Raw genomic sequence first — 19,482 nt, forward strand, 5'->3', positions numbered from 1 at the left:
CGGACCATCGTGGGGACCACTGGACCGTGTCACCGAGATCCCGACCGTTTCGTTGACCCCAGCAGATCTGCCAGATTCCAGTAGATTCCGGATTCCGACACATCCACTGCACCCGTCACAGCAGACTCAGTGATCCGGGAAGCCCTACGGAGCCCGACCCCGCTCTGTCTGATCCCTGTCGGGTTCCTGACCGGTCCCTGTCTGCTCCCTGCCTGCTCCCACCCCGCCCGGTCCCTGCCCGGTCCCTGCCTCCCTGGCCGGCCCGCTAGGATGGACTGCGCCGGTGGCTCGCGCGCCCCGGCCGCCGCCGCTCAGTGCCAGTGTGAGCTGGTCGGCGCAGCGCTCGGCGCCTCCTCGTGCTCCGCTCCCAGACGCAGCTGACCGAGCGGCCCCGGACCGACCTGACCTGACCTGACCTGGACAGCATGGAGCCGCGCACCGAGCCACCGTCGCCCGGACACCCCTGGGACAGACCAATCGTAAGGACGCCCGCTGGCGCACATTAGTCCCCCTCCTTTCACACAGGTGCGCTTATAAAACATCCCTGTTGCCAGCGCCCGGCAGCGTTGTTCTGTTTTCTTGTGTTGTTACTGTTCTTTCAGTCCCTGCTTACTGATCAGATGTTCCCTTTTGGAAGTTTAGAGCATTGGTTTGTTGTGTTTTAGGGTGTTCTGCATTTGAGCTTCGTTACCTGTCACATGGCTATATGTTAACGGGTTTTAAGCCATTTTTCTAGTCTGTGCTGTGCTGTGTTATGATGAGATATACCTACCTAATAACTACGTGCTGTGCTGTGATGCGTCTTCTAGCGAGGCATGAATAGGTTCTAGTTTTTAGGTTCTATTGTGCCGTCATGTTGAGTCTTTTCGGGGGAAAATTGATATCTACCTATTAAGAATTCAGACAGCCACCTATTTAGGTATCTGTTCTAAGACGTCATCTGGTTTTATAGGCGCGTTTCTTCGCTGTGCTCTTCTGTGTTACACCATACCCATTGTTTTGAGCTGTACCGTGCGGCTGCATGTGCAGCCGTTACTCGTTCAGCGTTAGATCGCCTGCCTCCGACCAGTGCCGCGCCGCTCGCCAGTCTCTGTCGAGCTCTAGACCTGGACACGGTGATTGATGGAGATTGAACAGAGCCGCCGTCTCGGCCGGCGGCGGCGGCGCCTGTAACGGCGCCCGTCAGGGAGCGCCGGTGCCGGTCCGAGCCCTGTCACGAACCGGGGCATCTCACTAGAGCGCAGTTCACCGATCGATGGACTAACGAACCAGCGGACTGACATACACGGTGGTTCACAAAGTCCGCCGTGGAGCGGGAAACCGCCGATAACCGGTGACCTCCAGTTCCGGATCTATCTGGAGCCCGCTCGGAATGGTGCACACGGCACCCATTCCTGGACATCAGGGGCCAGTAGTTCAGCGGCAGCCGTTCCGGGCATTAAATGCCCTGTCCATTTTCGGCGGTAACATTTGTTCGCTCGTTGAGCTCGGATCATCGGTCGAGGTAGGCCTTGCATCCGGTTAGAGACGCCGAGTGGGCGGGCTCACAGCTCACATAGAGTCCCTGACGGCCTCACATAGAGTCGCTGAGTGTTGAGGGCCGGATAGAGTCACTGGGATAGGCGGGTAGAGTCGCCGAGTGAATCGGACTGTGACCGACGAGGCCAGAACCGACGTCGTCTCTATACGTTCTGCAAACTTCTGAGAAATTGACGGTTGAAACACGACTGGATGGCGCAGTTACCATACCGATTCGGACTGTATGTAATATTGCAATGTATTATATCCTAAAATAATTTGACTTACGAAAAGCTTGAGGTTATTGCTTTTATGTGATTGGAAAATGGTTATATTTGAATGTAGAATAAAGAACTGTTCAACTGAGGTAATCCCGTCTTCGCAATCTCATCCAAACCAGTTATATCTCGTGGCGCATGACTCTCCGCTTCTCTCGAGAAACTCGATAGCGCATCTGTTTACTCGATTGGACAAACAGTTGGATTTCCGTTACTCAATGCATTACCACATGCCTACGTCACCAACGGAGACCGACATAGCGTCTTCCTAGCATAGGCGGCACCTTGATCGGTGACCTTTGTGACCAATGACCGGTGACCAATTATCGGCGGTGACCTCGATGTCCAATGACCGGTGACCTCGATGACCGTTGACGCAATAGGACAACATCAGCGATGGGGACTGGCCAAATGACCGCGGTCCTTGGCTCCCCGCCCCCACCTCCTCCCCTCCCCGACTCCCCCTCTGGCAGGCCTCGGGTGACATTCCTTCCCCCTCCCCTCCTTGGATGTCAGCAGGACCCTTTTTACGGTGTGTTTATCTACCTGTTCCGCGACCGGGGCAGGCTTGGCATCGTTCACTCGGAGTGGGAGGGGGAGGGGGCAGTGGACGCCCCCGCCTGTCACTCTAATGGCTGGTCGATTCTGTTTGACCTTTCCGCGCCCTAGAGGTGAAACGCACTGCTTTGTTATTCACCCTTCAGAGTTGATTAATGCTGTAATATGTCGAGAGAAGTTAGACTCGTTTCATCGTATACGGATTACGGTAAAGATTACAGCTGTGAAGATAAGATACAGTTGCAGAGCTGCAGATAAATGTCGAGGGTTAGTGTGGCTGTACCCTGTTGAGTGATGCAGCGGCGTCCCTGGGTGCCTTACTCTGCTGTTTGTATAACCCTCTGCGCGGAGTGGGAGGAGGGACTGACGCCTGGCCGCTGTTTGGACAGAGGACCTGTGCAACGTTCTGCAGCCGCGCTGCCGACGAAGGACCGCCGCCGCGGCGGCGATTCAAATATTTACCGGTTCCTCGTGCGTCCTGGCTATAAAGCTGGCAGTTCATGCAGTCAACGCTGCGATAGCTGCGCAAGGTCGTCCGTGGCACCGGCGGACAAAGGATGGTCCGCTGGTGGGGTAAAAAATGGCCGCAGCTGGCAACAAAGGAGGCCCGAGCTCTGTGCTGCACCTGAGGGCAATTTTAGTTGCATTCAAGCGACGCAGTTGTGTTAGGTGCGACGCGCAGCGTGCGTTTCGGCCAGATCTATCTCATTCACCTGGGGGGAGTGTGAATTTCTGAGGTCTGCTCAAGCTTGCAGGTCGCACTCCGATCCGGCCGACCAGCTTCTCTCAGACCTTTGTTTGTTCGAATGTCGTACCGTGAGTACGGCACCGCCACTGGTTACGACTGTGTAAACGGGCCACCTTCACTGCCCGTTGTATTTACGAGTCCCTCACAAACACTGTCATCCATTCATGGGCTGTCCGAAGCTAGGAGGGACGGCTGTTACAGAAATATTTGCGTTGTGGTTGAATAGGAAGGGGTTTGATTTGAGAAGGCATGTGAGACATTTGAGAACGTGGAAAGGGGCTACGGTGCCAGTGTAATATGCAGAAACGGAGGTAGTGCTGTTCTTCGAATAGCGAGTGATATTCAAAGGATCAGACAAAGCTCATAACATTCAGTGAGTTGCGGAGCTATTGCCTAACTTGGATATCAACCAGTGGCTCAAGAGCTACTTAAAACGAGTGCCACTATCAATCAGAATTCAGAGCACCAAGCAGACCTCATTCAGCTCCCGTCAACAGTTTTGAAGCGATGCAGCGATAGTAACCGCTTTGCACCCTGACAGGGTTGGTGACAATCTGTTCCTCGGCTCTCAAGTACTGCGTCCGTGTTTCGAGGGCCACTATAGATAGCCGTCGAGGCGGCGTCACCCCGTCACGTGTCGTTAGTCTCTGCCGTCACGTGTCATTTTCATCTGTCACGCGGTGCGGTGTGTCACAGAGTGTTCCGGACAGAGATGGTACGGTTACGAAACGGCGAGTTGTCCGCGGCGGCCAAACATCGTAAAACGAACTCTGGCAGTCCGCGATGTGGCCATCTTCTGCGCCGCAGCCCTCTGGATTCGGCTGGAGAGTCAGATCGGGCGCTGACAGGCGGCAGGACAGCCCAGTGTGATGACCGCGTCCGAGGCTGACCCGTGACCTCAGTGACCTCTCCGGCGTACCGTCTGTGACCTCGCCGTCACCTAACGGTACCCGCCGCCCGCCGCTGCAGACGCCGCTGCTAAGGCAATAAGGCATGTAACATGGAGCTGACTGACGAATGGTCGCCGAATATTCCGGAGCTATCTGGTCGGGCGCACTGGGCTATCTATCAGCTACAGTGCACGTGGTTCGTGCACGTGCGTGGTGCACGTGGAGTGTGCAGACGCCCGTTCATGCTACTGCAGACGTCTCAAGGACGAGTCGTTGACTGGGGCTGCCAACCCGGACCGACCGTCTGTGGTCTTCCCGCTGCCGCGCAGAAATATCAGATGAAGTTAAATAATTACGCCTATGCCGCTATGGCTACTAGCCGGATATGGATGACTAATCAACTTTAAATTAACAAACGGTTCCTATTCTATAATAAAATACGTGAAATTTTGTACAGGACGTTTACATTTTCACGTCATCATCAGAAGTTATTATCAGCGTAAGGATAATCTCCGATGGCATCTGAGGCATCGGACATGGTACGAAATTGCGCAGCACTCGTCTGAGAGTGGGTTTCCCGATGTGTCTGGACCGGCAACGTTCGCTGCGCCACTGTCTGCCCTTGCTGAGAGGACCACTGATGAAAGGGACCTACGTCTCCCGTATATTCGTAGCACGTTGCGCCACGCCCGTACCGGCGAAAAGCGGCTGGTCTGGCCAGCCAGCCTGGCCCACTGGGCGCCACTGCGCTGACCCGGGGGCCGTACTCCGGGGTGAATCCTACGGCGCGGGTACGGGCTTGGGATGGAGCATTTGAAGCAAGACGAATGCGTTTATGTTTCACTCAAGGAACTTGCGTGTTGCACGAAAGTCGAGCCATTATTCTCGTTCATTTAGCTAATCGAGCTTCTTTGATGCTTCTGACCCAAATGAAATTTTACGTATTAGTATAAAATGATTTTATTTAAATTTATTTCGTTCATCTGTCTCATTCGTTTCACTTATTTTATTTCATTTTGTCTGTGTCAGTCGTTTGAGCTAAATTCAGTGCTGCCTAATCTCTGTGGAATTTGGCCACGGGACCAGAGTTATAGCGACTGACCTGCATTTTATTTTTTTCACTTTGGGTCCGAGAGTGGGGTCATCTTTCATGGAATGAGGACATACATACGTCTGCTATAGATATTTGGGCTATGTTTTTCAATCGAGATTTATAGATTGCACGTTCCTGTAATATTCTTTCATTTTCAATTACGTGAGCCAGTTCGAAATTTAACCTATCTCCTTTCTTCATCAATCTTCTGGTGGCGTCCTCGTCGCATGTGTCTATATGCATCAAGTTGGTAATTGTTGTTTTGTCCGCCAATTCTGCTCAAAATATGTGTTTCTTCCATTCATCGGGAGCCACTTTTGTCTCCGTCCCAGAAACACACGCCATTATTGTCGTCGTCCCAGTAACGTGCGCCGTCTTCTGGAGCGGTCCTGCCTGCCGTCGTCGTTGGCTGGCCCGGTTCGACCGCTCCCGGCAGGTCGACAGGGGCCGGGTCGCCGCGCCGCCCTGTTAAAGCCGGCTGACCCGGTTGGCTGCCGCGCCGCCCTCCCACAGTGCCATGTGGGCTGGGTCGGGTGGCCGCCCTCTGCTGACCGCAGGGCGTTGGGAGGGAGAGAGCGACCCTTTTTACGGGGAACTAGCGCCTTGTTTACGAAATGAAGTGCTTCTTGTAAATCTGCAAGCTACGAGCACTGCTTTTCGGAATGGTTACTGGCATAACTGGAAGCCTTATAAAGCGCAATGATAATCTTGTTAGATCAACAGTCAACATAGTCGTACTGAATCGATGCCCTCACATATGGTATGAGAGAAATATATCTATGTTTTCTGTCCTTCAGCTGGCAGCTGCAATATTCTCATCTGAGTATGGGTTATACAGGCTGCAGTTGAGATGCCTGAAAAGACTGCGACGCACTGCCTACCGTGCTTACCGCCTGAATATAGACTGCGCCGCAGTGCGTGCCGCCCGTATTTAGACTGCGCCACATAACAGGCGGCCGAACATTTGTGCACAGACTGAATGTGTAGTATTTATTGAATCTTCAATGTTTTTACCATACCTTCAGTTATGCAACTACACAATATTTGTAACTACACGAGCTGTCAACCTCGCCATTAAGTTATGGCGAGGTAGTTAACTTTTGGACTACTGATAATTTGATCTACAAAAAGACGGCGTCTGCGTATCGTCTCGGCATTCTGTCGCTTATTTCGCTGTCCATTGGCCGCACCGACGCTGACCTGTGACCTCAGACTCCGTGACCCCCTCCCCCTCTCGGGACCTGTGTCCGCTGTCGTCGGGCCCGCCTGGGGTATCTCTGCGGCTAGGAACAGGACCCGTATCAGGGCGCGTATCATCCTACTGTGACCCCAAATTGGCCGCCCGGGCTGTCTGTCTGCGTCCACCAGAACTGTCAGACGCCGACGCTCCTGGCAGCGACAGGCGAACGGTGCCATGTGACCGGCCACGTGCTCGCCCCCCCCCCCCCCCCCCCGACACCCCCCCCCCCACCTCCGGGAGCGGGCGGCCAGACATGGCCCCCCATTGGCCGACGGGCCGGTTGCTATGGCGGACATACGCCCGGCCTTGAGAGGGTACTGCTGATTTCCTGATATACAGTGGTGATGGGAGTTGAACTGCGGTTCTGTCCAAACTTAGCCTCTCCCCGGCCGGCCCGTCGTCTGATGGGACTGATGACGTCAGCTGACGGTGCGTTTTTTGTGCTGTGACGTCAATAAAGCGCGTGATGGGGTGTGTGTTTGAAAAACAAAGTGTCCTTTATCGACCACGCAATGCCTCTCTGGGGAGGATGTTGACACAAATGAAGTTTGATACGTGGCAGTATACCGATGTGCACTCTACCGAAGGACAGTTTATAAATCCAGTGATGTTTGGACGGATGTTGTGCTGGGATAAATGCGTATACAATGACCCCGCCTCGCTGAAGTAATGGTCTGGTCGTCGATACGGTTATGTCACTGTCACACGCCATGTAAACATGCGCGTCTTTTTATTTTTTTATTTTTTTTTCGTTCCGCTGCGAGCGGATCATTCTGGGAGATTGTCTTGCCATAGTATTGAGCTCCTTTTGTTCCCCCTCTCCCCTCCTAAAAGAAATGTGCCCCCGGTACCCCAAGCCGTTCAAGAACTACGACTAACAGAACTGCACAGTGGCAGTGCACATCATCTGTCGGACACGACGTTTCCCGTACACCTTTTTATCCTATAGTTTTCCAAGAGGGATAGTTACGCAGGATCTGTGCTGCACTTTTGCAATGCTCCCCGCTCTTCCTTCTCTCCTCAGGTGCCCACGTCTGAGATGCTCGGGACCGGCGCTGCCCGCACCCCTCTGACCCCGCTCATCCCTCTTTCGTCAGGTACCCACGTCCGAGATGCTCTGTCCTGCTCCGCTGCTGTTGTTAGCCTGTTGGTCTGCAGTCCTCTGACCCGGCCCCTCCCTCTCTCGTCAGGTGCCCACGTCCGAGATGCTCGGTGACGACGCCGAGGTCGAGCTCAAGAGGAAGGTGCCGGACGCCCTCGTCTTCGCCGATGACGAGTTCGTGCCGGCGCTGCTACGTAACCTCAACGCCATGCGCAAAAACAACCAGTTCTGTGACGTCATCCTGCAGGTGCGTGATGCCGCTAATTGTCTTAATGAGGTTGGACAGGTTCTGCTGCGGCCAATTAGGTGCTTTGGTGTGAATTGGAGTTTTGACTGGTTACCCATGCTGACGCTGAAGACGTATTCGAATACGTTGCTGACGCTGACTTCACAGACATTGATTGACGCACGCGTTTTTACGCTCCTTGTACCCATGACTTGCACTATGTAGTGGACAGTGGGTAGGTGCTTGACACTGTCAACTATTTATTTGAAGTGCTGAAATTCCATCCTCTATCACATCTGAGTAGAAATTGTTGGCTGATAATGATCGATCCCTCGTTGGCGCTGCCGCCACCGAGTTCACGACGAATAGGTAGGAAAAAAGGAGGGGAGAAAAAAAAAATATGGAGTAGGTCCCTGTGTCGCGCCGTCACTCCTCTCCTCTCGCGGTCGCGGCCGCTCCCCGACTGAGCTCCCCATGTTATTGCCCGCCCGTCGTGTTTGCGCGCGTCCGTCCCCCGGCTCAGTGCCGGCTGGTCGCGGCTGGAGCCCTCAACGGGTCTTATCGGCGGCGGCCGATAAGACGGTCATTGAGGTCTCCGGGCCGGCGCACCGCCGGCGCCCACTATACGTGCTTTGGCTGATAATGATCGATCCCTCGTTGGCGCTGCCGCCACCGCCAAACCCGCCAAACGGAGAACCCTTCGCAACATAGGGCAATCGACACCCCGGAAACACCAGGGCAGCGTGACTCGCTGGATCTCGTTCTTGTGCTCAACATGAAGTTGCAAGAGTGTCTTTCGAAATGGCTAGAAGCAGATGGCTGGCCAGCTTTATGCAAACGACACAGCTATATATAAGTAAAGGTGATAATAGCATGTGGGATGCCCAAGCAGATTCCTAAAGCGCGGAATACCTAATAAGCATGAACATTACGGTCACTTGGGTGAAACATCAATAAACCAAATCGTTCAAACGCCATCAGCACGTTCTTACGTGTAACCGCCTGGGGATATCCAGTGATACGCCGTAACTCGCGGGACAAGGAAAAGTCCGCTACTTGGGACGTCACACGACGAAGCGGCTCGCCGAGGGACACGCTGACACAGGGCAGGCCACGCCGCCGACCTGACCTAACCCACCAGGGCATTGTCGAGCGGACCCCTGCTAGACCAAGTCACCGAACGGACCGAACATGCCAGGCCCCGGCCGCCCGGACCTTGTCAGGTCACGCCACTCGCCGAACCGCCCGAAGTTCCCAGGTCGGTCGCCGTCCGGGCCTCTGCCAGGGCACGTCACCGGACTAATCTAACTCCAGTTAATGGCCACGCCACTCGCCCCAGGTCATTGCCGTTCGGACCCCTGCCAGACCACGCCACTTACCGTACGAACTGACCTTACACTTCAGGTCATGTCGAGCGGGCAAGGCCATGTCACCGAACCGATCCAGATTCCAAGGCATGCGGTCCGGACCCCTGTCAGGCCACGCCACTCACTGAACGGACCTAACTCCCAGGTCAGTCGCCGTCCGAGCTCCTGACAGGTCATATCACTCACCCAACTGGCCTGACCTACCTGATCATACGCCGGTCGAACCTCTACCAGGTTACGTCACCGAACTGACCTAACTTCCCCCGACCTCCTTGTCCCAGACCACTGGCGTGTTCCAGGCCTCCACCCCCGGGCGATAGATCGGAGCGGGTACCTACCGTCTCAACAGCCGTAATAGGCGCCGCTCTCGTGCCGCTGTCCCATCTCCTCCCCCCCCTGGCCGGCCGAGCCCAGCGAAGGCACGCCGCGTTGGGCCGCGGTGCCGCCTGGGGCGCTCCGTCGCTCCCCCTACAGGCATATGACGCTCGTTCCGAGCCCGCCGAGCCAGCCGGCGGGCGCCGGCCCGAAGTCCGCAGCTGTATGGGACACTCCAAGTCAGTCACGTGACACCCCCCGCCAGGCGCGAGGTGCCCAGACGCGTGCCCCAGAGAGTGTCCCGACCGACGCCGAGGGCCGACCTGCCGTAAAAGGGGCCAACGGTCATAACCAGCTGTAAGCGGCGGCCCGCTCGCGTCACCGCTGCCCGTTGACGCCCAGCGGCCGGCGCTGGGCCAATGAGAACAACGATCCCAGTGCCGGCGGTGCTCCGCCCGCCGCCTCGGCGCTCCCACGACGCGGCCGCTAGGAGGGGGGGGGGGAGGGGCATCCCGATCGCTAAGGCCGAGCCCACGGGCGATGAAGGCATCTCACTGCTGCCAGCGGCTGCTAGGTACTGGCCGCTGCCAGTCCCTCCGACTCATAACATATGTCTAGGGGCACATCACTGTTACACGGGGGCCACCCATGGCCGGGAGCCCGGCCCACCCGCTCGCCACCGCGACGGTCCGTATTGTCTCAGGACTGTCATACTCGTCCCGCCTTCCCCTCCCCCCGGGCCCCCCTCCTCCTCCCGGCCGACCGTCCAAGCCCAACGAGGGCGGCGACCCCGCCGAGCCGCCGCGCCGCGGCCGACCCGGCGCGGCGGTCGCCCGACGGTCATATAACACGTCCCGCGCCGCCCCGGTCGGCGCCGAATACGGCCTGCCATAAAAGGACACCGTCGCTCATAAACCAGCTGTGGACACAAACCAGCGGATCCCGAGACGGTGACACGCCGTCTGCGGCGTGCCGCGCCCGTGGTGGACGCCCGCTTGCGCCGCAGCCAGCGTCCGCCGCTGGGCCGCTCTGGCCGGGTCGTGTGAGAATTATCCCCCAACCCACTCGTCGGGTCAGTCACTATTCTGGCGCAGGCCAGACCAGCCGGTAAGCCACCACGGCCAACCCGGCAGCCACCGGCCGGTTGGTCATCTGGCGTTACCAGGCCAGCCGCCTCAACCGATCCATTACCACGTAAAGCTGGGGCGCTATCCGATCACCCGCCGCGGTGACCTATGGCCCGCTCGCCCACCGGCCGGACCAGTTCCCAGGTCAGGGCCGATGCGACCGCTGCCAGGCCACGCACCGAAGTGACCTAACATTACCAGGCCATGTCGCTCAGACCCCTCCGTGTCGCCCGCCGTACTGACCTCTCATTCCCAGGTCCGTCGCCGATCCGGCCCCTGCCAGGTCTACCGAACTGACCTAACAATCCCAGGTCAGTTTTCGAGCCCGTCTATGGCAAGCCACGCGCCGCTGAAGTAACATTTCTCTGTAACCGGCCTCACCGAACCGGCCTCAGCCCGAACTGGCCTCCGCCAGGCGTCGTACCGAACTGACCTAACATTCCCAGGTCCGTCGCCGAACCCAAGTCAGTCACCGAACCGTTCCGGCCGAGCCGGCCTCGCCGAACCGGCCTCTGTCCGCACCGGCCTCTGCCAGGCCTCGCGCCGAGCTGACCTAATATTCCCAGGTCAGTCGCTGAACCGGCCTCGCCAACCGGCCTCTGTCCGCACCGGCCTCGCCGAACCGGCCTCTGTCCGCATCGGCCTCACCGGACCGGCCTCACCGAACCGGCCTCTGTCCGCACCGGCGCCGTCACTCCGCCGCGCCGGCGACTGTCGCAGCTAACGCAGGCAAACACCCCCGGGCCGGTCCGAGTGCCCGTCACCCCGGGCCGGTCCACAGCGCCCGTCCAAACAAGTCGGCGGGCACCCCCGCCGACGCCCCAGAAACCGCCCCGCGCGTGTCAACACCGGCGCCGCGCGGACGGGAGACCGCTGCCCCGCAACCCCCCCCCCCCCCCCAGGCCGGCCGCCACGTGGACGGGAGAGATAGAGAGAGAGAGAGAGAGAGAGAGAGAGAGAGAGAGAGAGAGAGAGAGAGAGAGAGAGAGAAAGAGAGAGAGAGAGAGAGAGAGAGAGAGGGAGAGAGAGGGAGAGAGGCGATAACGTCTCGCGGAGCGTGAAATACAAGACGGTTCAGTTCGGCACGAACTCCGACCCGGCCAGAGGCGTGAGCACGACCACGCCGGTCCCGCCGCGTGCACGGCCAACAGCGCGGACCCGGGCGACAGTTCCGCACTGACTCCTGCAATACGACCCAAGTCGGTGATTGCATAGCCCCCCCCCCCCGGCCAGCGCCACCGCGCGCGCGCCACGCAATCCGACCCAAGTCGACGATTGCATAGCCTCCATCCAGCGCCACCGCGCGCGCGCCTTGCAAATCGACCCAAGTCGACGATTGCCTGCCTCCGTCCAGCGCCGCCGCGCGCGCGCCTTGCGATCCGACCCGAGTCGACGATTGCGTGCCTCCGCCAGCGCCACCCCGCGCGCCACCTTGCCACTCGGCCCCGTCCGCCGCTGACCTTGTTCCGCACTGACTCCTGCAAACCGACCCAAGTCGGCGATTGCATAGCCCCCCCCCCCGCCAGCGCCACCGCGCGCGCGCCATGCAATCCGACCCAAGTCGACGATTGCATAGCCTCCATCCGGCGCCGCCGCGCGCGCGCCTGCAATCCGACCCAAGTCGACAATTGCATCCGCCTTGCCATGCATATCGACCCAAGTCGACAGTTGCATGGCGCGCCAGCAATTCGACCCAAGTCGACAATTGCATAGCCTCCATCCAGCGCCGCCGCGCGCGCGCCTGCAACTCGACCCAAGTCGACAATTGCATCCGCCGCTTACCTTGCCATGCAATTCGACCCAAGTCGACAATTGCATAGCCTCCATCCAGCGCCGCCGCGCGCGCTCCTGCAATTCGACCCAAGTCGACAATTGCATCCGCCACTTACCTTGCCATGCAATTCGACCCAAGTCGACAATTGCATCCGCCACTTACCTTGCCATGCAATTCGACCCAAGTCGACAATTGCATAGCGCGCCAGCAATTCGACCCAAGTCGACAATTGCATGCCTCCATCCAGCGCCGCCGCGCGCGCTCCTGCAATTCGACCCAAGTCGACAATTGCCTCCGCCACTTACCTTGCCATGCAATTCGACCCAAGTCGACAATTGCATGGCGCGCCAGCAATTCGACCCAAGTCGACAATTGCATAGCCTCCATCCAGCGCCGCCGCGCGCGCGCGCCTGCAACTCGACCCAAGTCGACAATTGCATAGCCTCCGTCCAGCGCCGCCGCGCGCGCTCCTGCAATTCGACCCAAGTCGACAATTGCATCCGCCACTTACCTTGCCATGCAATTCGACCCAAGTCGACAATTGCATGGCGCGCCAGCAATTCGACCCTAGTCGACAATTGCAAAGCCTCCATCCAGCGCCGCCGCGCGCGCGCCTGCAACTCGACCCAAGGCGACAATTGCGTCCGCCGCTTACCTGCCATGCAATTCGACCCAAGTCGACAATTGCATAGCCTCCATCCAGCGCCGCCGCGCGCGCGCCCGCAATCCGACCCAAGCCGACAATTGCATGCCTCCCCAGCGCCACCGCGCGCGCCACCTGCGACTCGGCCCCAGCCGCCAGACCCCTGCAATCCGACCCAAGTCGGCGATGCATAGCCCCCCCCCCCGCCAGCGCCACCGCGCGAGCGCCATGCAATCCGACCCAAGTCGACGATTGCATAGCCTCCATCCAGCGCCGCTGCGCGCGCGCCTTGCAAGTCGACCCAAGTCGACAATTGCATAGCCTCCATCCCGCGCCGCCGCGCGCGCGCCTGCAAATCCGACCCACGTCGACAATTGTATGCCTCCGCCAGCGCCACCGCGCGCGCCACCTCGCAACTCGGCCCCGGCCGCCACTTGCCTTGCCCCCCCCCCCCCCTCCCCCGGCGCCCGCCGCCCCCCCCCCCCCCGGCGCCCGCGGCCTCCCTACCGCCGCGTACCCCCCTGCCCGCACCCGTGTTGCTTCCCCGCCCCGCAGCCTATCGCTGCGCCCACCTGCCACCGGTCATCCTGCTGTCCGCCACCTATCTCCATTGTCGTTGTCCTGTTGTTCGATCCACTAGGCCAAGTATCCGCCGTGCACACCGTGCAACACTCAACCGGCGTCTCCTAAGCCAGAGCACTGCTCTCCGCACTTCCATCACAAATATGGAGTAGGTCCCTGTGTCGCGCCGTCACTCCTCTCCTCTCGCGGTCGCGGCCGCTCCCCGACTGAGCTCCCCATGTTATTGCCCGCCCGTCGTGTTTGCGCGCGTCCGTCCCCCGGCTCAGTGCCGGCTGGTCGCGGCTGGAGCCCTCAACGGGTCTTATCGGCGGCGGCCGATAAGACGGTCATTATTTACCGCTTAGTCACTCAGCGATTGCTGTTATCTAAGAACTCACGAGGCCTGCGTTCCCCACTCTACTGATCACTGGGTCACCGACTTTGACCTTTGAGAACCGTAATTACTGAAACCTGGAGTTTGGCTGTGAGTTGTGATTAGTGAATGCATCTTCACATAAAACCTATTCGTTCACACGATATGTGTCCGGACATCCCATTTTTTCCTATTATCTAAGATATTATTTTTCGTGAAACGATAATCCATAAATTTATGCATAGGTACTTAAATCTTACTCACAGCCATTATCCTACTAAGATAATCCCTCTGAATCAAAGGTATCTACTGTTCGTTTGGTAGATCTTGTCATAACCTCTTCTCTGCGCCACCCTAACCTCTCCTGACTCTCACCCTGGCCTCTGCTGACCTCTACTCTGACCTCTGCTGACCTTGCCCTGACCTCTGCTGACCTTGCCCTGACCTCTGCTGACCTCTACCCTGACCTTTACCTCGACCCCGCCCTGACCTCTGCTGACTCACCGTGAACTCTGCTGACCTCTACCCTGACCTTTACCTCGACCCTGACTGACCTCTGCTGACCCTGCCATGACCTTTGCTGACCCCTACCCTGACCTCTGGCAGGTGGGTAAGCAGGAGATCGCCGGCCACCGCTGTGTGCTGGCCGGCAGCTCGCAGTACCTTCTGAAGTTGTTCGGTGACGAGCACCGCCAGCTTACCTGCGACGAGGCAGCCGTCAAGTCCAGCGCGCCGCGCCGCCAGGAGCCCGTCGTCTACAAGCTCAGCGACAAGCTGGATGGAGAGGCTACTGAAGCACTCGTCCAGTTCGCCTACACTGGAAAGTGAGTACCGGAAGAGAGTTGTACGGGGCCAACGAGGGACTAGGCATTTAGGCATTCCCGCCAGATCAGTTTGGTCCTTGCGTTCCTTTACATTCTAAGCTTCATTTATTGCTAGAAAGCTTTACCAGGTCATGTGTAGAGCCCTAGAGCTCCCCGCATCACTCAACAAAGCGAACCCGATGCCGCTCGATCGACTGGCTTCGGGCCCGGTCTGGGGCTGGGCTGTGGGTCGATCTCCGCTGTAGGCCATGTTAGATACCGCCCGGACCTGTCCGACCTGATCTCCGCCGGGTTATACGGGCGCGGCGGCTGCCTCGTTGTAGCCGATAGTGACCGGCTCTCATGGGCCATTGGAGGCGGCAACAGACGGCCGCGCCGTCCAGGTCAACGACCCTGTGGTGCCCGGCGCGGCGGCTGCGCCCTCTCTCTATGCCCCGCGGCGGTGCAGGTCGCCGCCACCTCTCACCCAGCCGAGAGAAACTACCCCGGGCCGCCCCAGCTCCGGGCCGGTCGCCGGCGGGCGGCCTCTGTCGCTAGGCGGGTCTCGTAATACGAGGGAGCTTACACCGGCCGTTTGATACTGAAGTATCGACGTCGCTAACCGGTGGCCATCACGCCTGTCCTCGTACAAGTGGGGGTCCCAATTCTCTGACAGGAAAATCAAACGAGAACCATTTCCAAACTCGGGATTACATATAATTATTCAGGTCATGGCAGCGTATTGCGAAATGGTGGCAGTATTAGTTCAATGAGGACCATAACTCATGAGTTTAGTAATTATGCCACACAGCTGAAGCTGCCGTCGCCAGCAGACCTGGCTGGCCGTTATTGTTCATGGCACGATATACGAGTTCACGTGTGCCGGGCCGGCCACAGACGCGGACCAGCGCCATATTTGGCTGGCGACGACCGTGTGCCAGTTTTGTGGCGACTGCGCGGGCGAGCCGGACCGGAGGGCGCGTTACCAGGCGCGCCGCGGTGTCATGGTAGCGAGGTCCATGAGTCTGGGACGCGCCGGTCGGGTCAGAGGAGCGGGCCGTCAAGGCCACTCTCTGCTGGGTACACAGAACGACAGGCCGGGGTGAGGGGAGCCGTCAGGTTTCGGGCAACACGGCGATATGATCAGCCAACATGCAATCAGTGTGTACGCTCGGAGCAGCCTCAGTCGCCCTACTCCGATCTCATCTTTCCTCGAACACACACCCCTTTTTTCGTCCATCCAGCCCTGTCCCGCACCTTGTCCCCTCTCTCCCCTGTCCCCGCCCCGCCTCCGTGTCCCCTGCTGTAACCCTATATCACTGTGCCGTGTCAGTTCGGCCAACTGCTGCAGCCAGACTTGTGCCGGGACCAAAAATCAAGATCCAGGATCCTCAAGGTCCCACGGCAAATTCAATTTTTAGAATCCAAGGTTTCCAAGGTCCAACGGCAAATTCAATTTCTAGAATCCAAGGTTTCCAAGGTCCCACGGCAAATTCAATTTCTAGAATCAAGGTTTCCAAGGTCCCACGGCAAATTCAATTTCTAGAATCCAAGGTTTCCAAGGTCCCACGGCAAATTCAATTTCTAGAATCCAAGGTTTCCAAGGTCCCATAGCAAGTATACTTTGCAGGGTCCACAGTCCCCAAGGTCCCACGACAAGAATGCATTGCAGGATCAACAGTCCCCAAGGTCCCATGACAAGAATGCATTGCAGGATCCACAGTCCGTAGGGTCCCACGACAAGTGTGAATTTCAGGATCCACAGTCCCCAAGGTCCCATGACAAGTACACACTTCAGAGTTCAGGGTCCACAGTCCTCAAGGTCCCACGGCAAGAATACATCTCAGCATCCAAAGTATTCAGGGTCCCACAACAAGAACTTAAACAAACTAACATTCTGATGAGCAGACTTACTTCTAAATATTCTGCCAATGGATGCCCAGCAACATTTAAAGGGGCAGAACCTACGCAAACCTGTGGACTGTGGTGGTTTTATCGTTAACCAACATAGGTAGGGGGAGCTTCAACACAAGTTAAAAATGAATCATAATATCAATCTCTCCTTCTTTAACCTGACAAATTCGAAAAAATATAGGTAGGTAATAGGTACCTTGCAATTTGTATTGTCATGTCCCTTTCAATTCAATCTTACCTTATCAGTAGGAATGTAGGATAGCACCTTACAGTTATTGAAGACAGACATTCAAGTATTCTTTCAGGCAATATAAAAAACCAGAAATAAAACCTACAGGCTTCATAGAAATGGAAAAGTTGAATTGGATAGGTATATGCTTTCGATTTTCTGCACGTTCAGTTACATAATACCTAGGATAAAAAGTAAAATATGTTCTAAGTCTTGTTTGCGCGAGCGCTCACAGAAAAACTGATCGACTAAGCCAATAGAATTAGAGTATCAGCGAGCGCAAACCTTACTTACTGTTCATTCACATTAGATTGAAGGCTCTGAACAAAATTCCATCTGACAATTTTTTCGTCAGCCGGTTATTCGTCGGCAGATTTTCGTCTGACTTTTTCGTCTGACTTTTTCGTCTTGCATTTTTTCGTCTGTTCGAATTAATTTGGTGCATTTTTCGTCTGAGTATTTTTCTGTCCGGCATTTTTTCGTCTGGACGAGGCGGAAAATGTCCTTTTGAAAATAATGCGCGGACTTAAAAATGCACAGACGAACAAATGCATAGACGAAAGTCTGCGGACGAAAATCTGCAGACGAAAAATTGTCCGACGAAAACCTGCTAAACGAAAAAGTTGAACTGTCATGGAATGATTGCTTATATTGCTCATTGCTCAATGGTGATTTGATGAATTGCAAAACAAATACCTAAGTTTGACACTTACTTGGTCAGTGGGTAGCTTCCATGTAGCTTCAAGCCCGGCATATCACAACCCAGAAAATATGTGAGGTGAGATTAGAAAAGAACTTTCCAAACCACCACTGTCCACTGTTTGACAGTTTCATAATCCATAACATTGATAATGTAAAAAGCTACCAGGTCTCTTGTTCCAGTTCTGCCTCACAACCATGGCAATGATTTTGCTCTATATATGTCTACACAGTCTGGTTCGTTTTCTCTTCGTGTAGCTATCTAGCCCCTTGCAGCTGGTCGCTCAACCATAGATATTTATTGAAGTGCTTACAGACAAAACCTAGTGCAGGGTCCTTAGTGGCCCATGTGCAACATAAACCTCATGGTCCAGCTTCCAGGATTCTTGAGGTCCCTCAACAAAATGGTGGTGTAGGTCTAGACCGTTCTCCTAAGATCCCATGACAAATAATAAAACTGGTACTGAAGGTAGGCATTCTGCAGGGTCTTGCAGCATAGGTACCAAAATTTTGAGGTCCTAACCCCTGGGTTTCCATGGTTTTATGGCATATGAAATGTTGAGGTCCTGGGTTTCTAAGGTCTCATGTCACATGAAATGTTGATGTCCTGGGATTCCAAGGTCTCACGGCATATGCAAATGTTGAGGTCCTGGGATTCCAAGGTCTCGCGACATATGCAAATGTTGAGGTCCTGGGATTCCAAGGTCTCGCGGCATATGGATGTTTTAAGGTCCTGGGATTCCAAGGTCTCGCGGCATATGGATGTTTTAAGGTCCTGGGTTTCCAAGGTCTCGCGACAAAAATGACAATGCAAGGTCCAGGATCCATCAAGGTCCCAGACCTTGGACTCTGCGAACCCTGGATCTCGGATCTTATTGGGACCTTGGCACAAGTCTGGCTGCAGCTGTGCATCAACGGCCCAGCTCTACTCTGCACAGTGCCCGTTGTAGTGTATGTGTATGTAGGTAATCATGGGGTAAGCCCACCCCACCGCACTGGACATGGGTACGATTCAGCGTTCACGCGCTCTCTCCGTGACGGACTTATCGTAAACACAGACCGGCGCACAGCGGATAGGGGCGGTGTGAACGACCCCTAACCGGCGCCCGGTGACTGCGTGATGTCATATCACCAGACGGTGGCGGTTATCGGTCGCAGATGGCGCACATAGGTCACGGGGCACACCCCTTTCTGACTCCAGACGGGCGGTGTTTCCATGTGAGCAGACGCTACCGTGGGCTGCACGCATGATTTCAGGAAGCGGTGATACAGCAGCATGCGGGCATTTTCGCTCTCTAAATCTGTTTTGGCCCGCATACTGGGTTCGTTGTGATGACATAAGCCACTGCCATCCCCCTGCATCTATTCTACTAGCACACACATGCGTAGCACACCCGCTGTTGGTTTGATTCAGGCCACATGTGTTGGCCCGCCGAGTGGCGGCCTTGGGACCGAGTGGAACGACAACGTCAGTCCGCAGGTGGTCGCGCCCTGTCGGTGATCGCCGCGTGGTGGCATATCGACCACACCGAACTGCCTCCGCGTGCGGTCGGCCGCCTGCCGCCGTCCGCCTGCCGCGCTGTCCAACCTTCGTCGTCCGCCCACTGCTTTACATATTGAAATCTACAACTGCGCCATCCGCCTTCATTCTGTCCGCCTTCCATCTTTTGCCTACAGCCGTCGCCTCCCACCGTCCTTTTTGCCATCTTATTTTGCCCATCCGCGCCCTCCACAATCAGCATGCCATTTTCCCTTTCCCGTTCGATCCACTCCTCCCGCCTTCTGCCATCCGCCTGATGTGCACATGTTCTATCAGACTGCCTTCGTTGGTCCACCCTCCAGAACCCTTCTGTGCGACTCACATCCGTTTTCACCGGCTGTTTCGCTTATATCTCTCAGGTTTTCCGACAGAATAACCAAAGGGGCTCAGAGGTCTTCTTCGGTAATAATTAGGTTTATCATCAGAAACCTTACATAACCAGACCCCGCAGTGATTATTATTCCAGATAACGGTCACGTCTTCT

General features: G+C 56.5%; 1 protein-coding gene across 1 annotated transcript; it reads left to right on the plus strand.

Annotated features, from left to right (window-relative positions):
- Nucleotides 1-265: 265 nt before the first annotated feature.
- LOC122392600 (influenza virus NS1A-binding protein homolog A-like) lies at nt 266-14,637 on the plus strand (the record flags this gene model as incomplete). The annotated part of the gene is made up of 3 exons (XM_043387652.1): nt 266-479; nt 7,516-7,674; nt 14,420-14,637. Coding segments are annotated over exons 1-3 (431 nt in total), but the record flags the coding sequence as incomplete, so codon positions are not given.
- Nucleotides 14,638-19,482: the final 4,845 nt, after the last annotated feature.

This window comes from Amphibalanus amphitrite, unplaced genomic scaffold (genome assembly GCF_019059575.1).
Source record: "Amphibalanus amphitrite isolate SeventyFive unplaced genomic scaffold, NRLGWU_Aamphi_draft 000493F_arrow, whole genome shotgun sequence".
NCBI lineage: Eukaryota > Metazoa > Arthropoda > Thecostraca > Balanomorpha > Balanidae > Amphibalanus > Amphibalanus amphitrite.